At 38.0% G+C, this 7,918-nt stretch overlaps 1 protein-coding gene and 1 long non-coding RNA gene across 4 annotated transcripts in view; one reads left to right on the top strand and one right to left on the bottom strand.

Moving 5' to 3' along the window:
• The first annotated feature begins 370 nt into the window (after positions 1–370).
• The window catches only part of nbs (nibrin), a 294,050-nt gene continuing 286,502 nt past the window's right edge, over positions 371–7,918 (top strand). For 2 of the 3 annotated variants that reach the window (XM_067159652.2, XM_067159661.2), the window contains exon 1: positions 394–526. Coding sequence is in view for 1 of the 3 variants with exons in the window: in XM_067159644.2 (XP_067015745.2) it covers positions 502–526 (25 nt within the window). In the remaining 2 variants the exon portion in view is untranslated. Of the gene's footprint in view, positions 527–7,918 lie in introns of all 3 variants that reach the window. The other variant, XM_067159644.2, reaches the window with a different exon arrangement.
• Positions 6,266–7,918, bottom strand: part of LOC136886829 (uncharacterized) — a 116,103-nt gene continuing 114,450 nt past the window's right edge. The window contains exon 3 of the long non-coding RNA XR_010861827.2: positions 6,266–6,609. This is a non-coding gene — a long non-coding RNA (uncharacterized lncRNA). The remainder of the gene's footprint in view (positions 6,610–7,918) is intronic.

The following is a 7,918-nucleotide window of genomic DNA, read 5'->3' as shown; positions in this document are numbered from 1 at the left end:
ATGCACCAACCAACCCTAGAATTGACATTTTCACACCATTCATAACAGGGACTGCTGCATAAGGAATTTTATCACTAGCATCACACATACCTCGGTCATTTTCATCTTGTCAAAACCAAGGATGAGACTGAGACAGGTCGATGAAAGAAACTAATTTAATATAGCCCAAACCAGAAGACTGTAAACACTACATCTTTCCAGCAAAGGCTTAAGGAAGCTATGAGACCCTTATAAGAGCAGCCCTGCAGTTTCTATCATTTATTATTATTATTATTATTATTATTTAATGATGTGTTGTGTTGTCTTGGCGGGGGGATAATTTGGACTTGGGCGTTGGCGACCCTGATACGAAATAGTAAATTGAGAAGAAGAAGAAGATTACTTTGAAGCAACCGGATTTTGATTTTGCTGTTCGTGTTTTTGGGAAGTTATACGCGGTTGACAATCAGTTAACACCGAATTTAATAGTCCCGTTCAATAATTTTCCAAGGATTTGTCAAGATGTGGATTTTAAAAGGACCCAAAGGTATGATTGTTAGAATGTCATGTGCTGTTTACTTATTTCTTTAATGTTTCTCCGTAATTGATTTGGGGGGTAAAACGCTCCGTAACATTTCTAGTCTTTTTTAAAAATTGATTGAGATCGCTGATAAAGCACACTGTGTATGTAAATATTACAAATGATTCAAGATTTCTTTCATTATGCGTAGGTGGGTAAATAGTCAGTTGTAGCTTGACAAGACAATTAGTACGTTTACATGGGGATTGAGATCGATTTGAGTACACTTACCGTATTGAATACGATCCCCGTTTACATGTGGTATTTGAGTATCGTATTGAATCCGCCAGGCAACATCGACGTATACAGACGATGCAGAATTGTTGTAAAATCGATATCACCTCTTAGAATTTAAAAACGCTAAATGAAGTAGAAGCCTATTGGAGATAACTTTCAGTTTTGAAAGTATGTGTGGTATTCCAAATGTAATTGGTGCAATAGATAGAACGCACATTCCAATTTTACCCCCAACAGAAGGTTATCGTGATTTTCTTAATCGCCAGGGCTGGCCGTCTTATAATATGATTGCAGTTGCTGATCATTTATACAGGTAATATATTTACGGTACTGGCTTATATTTGTCATTTTGACAGAACTTTAATGATGATGATTTTGTCAGAACAAACATGGAGTGTGTGCGCAGTCGTTTTCAATACGATCTCAGTACGATCCGCGTTTACATGGAACTCAATTCGAACTGAGTACGATACGATCCCAGATTTTACCGTATCGACCTTGAGACTCAATCCGAACTGAGTCCCCGTTTACATGGCGTTTTCAATACGGGAAGTGTACTCAGATCGATCTGAATCCTGCATGTAAACGCAGTACATGAGTTGATGGCGGGTAAATTCCTCTTTGGATACAGAACCTATGGTGGAAATCATGACTAGCCACTCTGCTGTGTACGTGTGGGAGAGCAAAGTCTGATTGTTTCCCTTCCGTATTCATGCTTTGTTGGAAAAAAAAAAAAAAAAAAAAAAAGTGTGGTTCCACCATGAAATTTTGTTTCCTGTCCTGAATGTGTACATCATATGCTGAGATTTTTGCATACTAGCAAATCCACTAGCCTGGTTTGGGTAGTTTTGGATAACCGGAGTGCTCTGTTAATGCAGGGTAGCTTTCAGTGATTCCAGTCTTTTCAAATTTGCAGGACACCGAGCTTGATAGCTGCAGTCGCTTAAGTGCGGCCAGTATCCAATGTTCGGGAGATAGTGGGTTCGAACCCCACTGTCGGCAGCCCTGAAGATGGTTTTCCGTGGTTTCCCCATTTTCACACCAGACAAATGCTGGGGCTGTACCTTAATTAAGGCCACGGCCGCTTCCTTCCCATTCCTAGTCCTTTCCTCTCCCATCGTCACCATGAGACCTATCTGTGTTGGTGCGACGTAAAGCAACTGTCAAAAAAATGTGCAGGGGTGAGATATGCCCATATTTATCTTAGAGCATAGCAGGATATTGGAGCAGTGTATATGTGATGAGCCACAATTCTTTTCCAAGAGACAGTCTCTCCAATTTCATTTGTTATTTGCAGCGATTCTTTTAACAATTCATTAGTTAAAGTGTTTGGTCCTGGGGCTTTCAGCTGCTTAGACCTTTGAAACGTGTAACTTCCTCGGCTGTTATGGAAGCTATGGCATCCAGAGTTGTGACTAAATTCTGTTGTACATTCATCTGGATCTTTCGAAGAATGTTGGAAAAATATTTGTCTAATTTTTCCATAGGTATCTAAGATTTGACTTATAACTCTGTTATAACTTGTCATATCATAAATAAAGACATAGGAGCAAATGGGGAAACCATCAGTCAATCAATCAGACTGTCGCCAAGTTGCAGATTCACTACCACTTTCATACCTAGTCTTTTTTAAACGTTTTCAAAGAAGTTGGAAACCTATCAAATATCTCCCTTGCTAAATTATTCCAATCCCTAATTCCTCTTACTATAAACGCATATTTGCCCTTATTTGACGTCTTGATTTCCAACTTTATCATCATACTTTGATCCTTCCTACTTTTAAAAACTCCTTTGAAGGTTATTCATTAACTTGTGTTGTTCTATGCCATTTCTCCACCAACAGCTTGAAACGTACGTACTGAATAGCCGGGCTGAGTGGCTCAGACGGTTAAGGCGCTGGCCTTCTAACCCCAACTTGGCAAGTTCGATCCTGGCTCAGTCCGGTGGTATTTGTAGGTGCTCAAATACGTCAGCTTCGTATTGGTAGATTTACTGCACATAAAAGAACTACTGTGGGAAAAAATTCCAGTACCTCAGCGTCTCCGAAAACCATAAAAGTAGTTAGTGGGACATAAAGCAAATAGCATTATTATTATTATTATTATTATTATTATTATTATTATTATTATTATTATTATTATTATTATAACCTACTGTATAGTTGAGCAAGTTGTCTCCTTACTCCCAAATCTTCTTACCCCAAAGTTTACAGCATTTTTGTAACACTACTCTTTTGATGGATCTACATCAGTTCTCGAATCAAGTAACTTAATCCTGGTTAGGATCCCATACACTGGAAGCATACTATACATGGCGGTCTTACCAGGTACTTACATTCTATGCCCTCTCCTTTAAATCTACACTACAACCCATAAATACCATCATAAATATGTGAAGAGATTAGTACACTTAATTAATAACAATAATAATAATGATGTTATTTGCTTTATGTCCCAGGAAACTTTATTAACAACCTCTTTAATGTGATCATTAATGAAGATGATTTATTATATTAATACCTAGGTAGTTACTGATCTCTATGAGGTACTGATAATTACCTGCTACCTATATCTTCCTGGAATCCTGTAAGTAGAGTCTTTCTGGAATAACCTTTCCTAAGCCTGAACTGCCTTCTTATTTTATTATTATTGCTAGTGGTTTACTGTCGCACTAACACAACCAAGGTTTTCAGTGACCTGTGACACAGTAAGTAAAGCTGAGAGTATCCTTATGGTATAACTTCCAACCTGACTTTTCACAACATTTAATATAATACAATTGTTTACTGTCCATCTCTCAACATTGAGGTCTTTCTGCAGTTTCTCACAATATGTTTTTATATTAAATAGTTATTCACTTGTAAAGTGATGTGTATTTATTGGGTGGACCAAAACCTAACATTGTTTCTTAGTGTTTTCCAGTTCTGTATTCAAATCGTTTAGATATAGCCTATATATAAGAAAAAAAAAATCCAATAATACTACCTTGCCGAACCCCCTAGTAATCACTTCAGGATCAGATAATGCTTCACCTACTCCTTTTCTAGGAGTTCTTTTTCTCGTTTGTTTAGGCCATAAGTCCTCATTTTCACCTGTATTCTCATATGATCTGCCCTATCAAAAGCCTTGGGTAGCTTGATACTAAAGTGATACAGTCCATATGAACTTCTGAATCTGACTTTTGAACCTGACTTCTGAATCTACTGTAAATTATCTGCTACCTATATCTTGCTGGAATCATGTAAGTTGAGCCTCTATGGGTATAACTTTCCTAAGCCTGAATTGCTTTCTGTTGCACTAATATTGACTAAGGTTTTCAGTGACCCAAGGAAAGGGCTAGGATTCAGAAAGCAGGAGCTGTGGCATTAATTAAGGTACAGCCTCTTCATTTGCCTGGTGTGAAAATAGAAAACCATAGAAAACCACCTTCAGGGCTGCCGATGGAAAAAACCCTTCTTTCAAACCAGTTAGTAATTTTGAAAACTTGTCTGATATAATCAGAAAGAATGCTTTCCCAGAGCTTAATGGAATGTGTGTCAAGCTGCCTGACCTGTAATAATCTGGTTTATATTCTTGTATAGTGGGGCTCCTGTAGCAATTCTCCATTCATTAGGTATAGCTCCTTCTGGCTAACAGTAATCAAATAAATATTTTACATGGTATGTACTAATCCCAGCCCATTGCCTTTAGTATATTCCCTGACATTTGATCAATTCAAGCTGCTTTTGTAGCTTTCAACTTTTGTACCTGTTTTAAAAGTACCTGTTATAATTTTTAATTACAGTGTTTGAGTGGAAGTACTTCATTAGACTGATCTCGATAGCTGCAGTTGCTTAAGTGCGGCCAGTAATCGGGAGATAGTGGGTTCGAACCCCACTGTCGGCAGCCCTGAAGATGGTTTTCCGTGGTTTCCCATTTTCACACCAGGCAAATGCTGGGGCTGTACCTTAATAAAGGCCACGGCCGCTTCCTTCCCATTCCTAGGCCTTTCCTATCCCATCATCTCCATAAGACCTATCTGCATCGGTGCAACGTAAAGCAAAAAAAAAAAAAAAAAATAGTACCTCATTAGGATACATATGTTTTAATATTAGGAAAGATTTTCATTGGGGTAGTCAGATTAATGCAGTTATAATTTAAAGGTTACAGATCTCTTCATATGGTTATGAAGGTATTTACGGGTTGTAATATCGATGTGAAGGAGAGAGAGCATGTTAATCACTGGTAAGACCCCAATTAAAGTGTAGTTCCAGTGCTTAGGCCCCTGACCAGGATTACTTTATTTTAGAACTAGTGAAGATCTATATTAAAGCAGCACGATTTGTTCTTGGTGATTTCCGACAAACAAGTAGTGTTCAGCCATTCCATGCCAAAAGTGGACAAATACATTTTAAAATATATCTACCGAGCTTGATAGCTGCAGTCGCTTAAGTGCAGCCAGTATCCAGTATTTGGGAGTGGGTTCGAACCCCACTGTCGGCAGCCCTGAAGATGGTTTTCCGTGGTTTCCCATTTTCATGCCAAGCAAATGCTGGGGCTGTACCTTAATTGAGGCCATGGGCGCTTCCTTCCCACTCGTAGCCCTTTCCTGTCCCATTGTCACCATAAGGCCTATCTGTGTCAGTGCGATGTAAAGAAACTTGTGAAAAAAAAAATATATCTTCAAAATATTAGTTTTTAAATATTTTTCTTTTTAGACTATAACTTATATTGGAGTGCATACTATAATAAACATTTTACAAAATTTCTATTTCTTTCAGTTCTGTGTTTGTTTAAATCTGGGTATATGTAACTCACCAGTTAGGAGTACAAAAAATCATAAATTGGCGGTACTTATACACTGACAATTGAAGATTTTTCTTCCAGCTGGCTAATGGACGGAAAGGTACAACTCTTTTATTGTCCAACATTATAGTTTCCTTAAGGGGCCCATAGGCATGCAATATTATTGTGGAAAATGTATTGTACAATATATTGTTAGCTGCCCATAGACGTACAATATACGTGGCAATATATAGTCAGTCCATGCCGGTATTTTGTTTGGTGAATATGCTGAGTGACACTGATCTTTGCTGCGTTTTGATCACCTTGGGCATAAGTGCCAAAAAGAAGCAGAAACGGAAAAGAAGGACATGGGCCAAACAGTGGTTTCTAGACAGAGAAAAGTATACTAATGAAAATGTGAGCCAAATTATTTTTGAACTTTCTGAATTGTGAATTGTTTGGTGAACTCCTCGCTTTGGTTACTCCTCAAATCAAGAAAAAGGGAATACCTTTGAAGACTTGAAGGTTTTAATGGCTGTTTCACCACAGTCAGTAGGTCACATTGTTATAGAAATGTGCACAGCTGTGATCAACAGCCTCAAGGAATTCATAAAGGTAAGCACATTTTGAGCTTCAGCTATTTATGTCAATTATATACTGTATATGACATATATATTAACATTTGGACATGTTATTGAAAAGTAGGAAAATAGGAGCTTGTGTTTTGCAGACAGGGTTCTACTGTGGAATCATAGTGCGCGCAGGGGAAGACTGAACACTGTATGGGGTGGAAGCACGGGAGGCGTTGATTTCCACAGAAGTATGTTGTAAGGTCCCCATTTGTCCCTCGATTATAATATCGTTAATTGCCTTCTTTGCAAACAACTGCTGTTGTGGATCCATTTTTTTAAAGTTCGACTGCCCAAGTTGCAGCTATTTTTTTCGTAGTCATCTGGTTGTCTCAAGGCGTTCGCAAGTCATTTTCACCGACTCCTAATTCGAATCTGCTATCTGGTTTTTCTTCTTAGTAGGTCCATGCTTGCTTTCAGCCTGAAAAGATAAAAATAATAAATACGTAAAAATAAAACATAAAAATAAATAATAAAAAATTAAAATTTCATTTTCCCTGGAATAGTTTCATTTTTTGTTGCAGGTACAAACTTCAGAAGAATGGAAATAAATTGTTCAAGAATTCAATGATCTGTGGAATTTTCCAAACTGCTTGGGAGCAATTGATGGAAAAAAAGTGGCAATAAAGGAAACCCCTAACTCAGGATCACTCTACTTCAACTACAAAAAATTCTTCAGTATTGTGATGATGGCAGCAGCGAATGCGAATTATGATTTCATCATGGTTGATGCAGGAATCAGTGGGCGAATATCGGACGGCGGTGTATTTAGTTACATGGAGTTCGGGAGAGCACTTTCAGATAATTCACTTGGAATTCTGGAACCTTCACAATTGCCGAATAGTCAGAGGCTAGAGCCATTTGTTTTGTTGGGGGATGAGGCTTTTGCACAGATAGACAATCTCCTGAAACCCTTCCCCCAAGCAGGATTAAATTTGGCGAAAAGAATTTTCAATTATCGATTAAGTCATGCACGTCATGTTATCGACAATACCTTTGGCATTTTAGTCAGGAGATTTGGTGTACTTCAGAATCCTAGAGCATTGTCTCTGGAAAAGGCTCAAAAGGTTGTCATGGCATGTTATTATTTACATAACTTTTTATGAAAATGCCAGCCACAAGCTTATATTACTAGGAATCATGTAGATAATGAGGATTTGTAGGCCAGTATTGTCACAAGCGGAACATGGAGAGATGTGGTTAATGAGGCAACACCTTTTCAGCCATGTAGGCCTACCTCCAGAAATGCATCAACAAGTGCTAAGATGGTCAGAGATACCTATTTCTTCAAAGTACCTCAGTGAAGATTCGACATTCTTTGCACTCGCACCACTCTTTTCTGCATCACGAAGTTGCTTCATTTCCTTCTGGAAGTTTGTACGCAGAGAATTGATTTTTAAAATAACTTCTTGCTTGTCGATGTTTGGGTATTTTTTGGGATATTTCTCAATAAGCACTTCGTACTGTTCACTTTTTATAACACGATTATTGTAATCTTTGCTCTTAACGTCTCAGAGAGACGGAAGGCCGTGGTACACTTCGATAAGCTCCAATATAAGCTTTTTCTCCTATTTGTTAAGCTATGTTCTCCCCCACTTATTGATACTGGCAGGAGGACGGGATATTGCACCCCACGGCACCGTATTTTGCATTTTGCGCAATATATTTAAAACTTTCAAACACTATATTGCACAATCCTTGAATATTAAAAACACAGTATCAATTATATT

This window comes from Anabrus simplex, chromosome 1, assembly GCF_040414725.1.
Source record: "Anabrus simplex isolate iqAnaSimp1 chromosome 1, ASM4041472v1, whole genome shotgun sequence".
Classification (NCBI taxonomy): domain Eukaryota; kingdom Metazoa; phylum Arthropoda; class Insecta; order Orthoptera; family Tettigoniidae; genus Anabrus; species Anabrus simplex.
The sequence above is the reverse complement of the archived record's forward strand: the minus strand, read 5'-3'. Positions and strand labels throughout refer to the sequence as shown.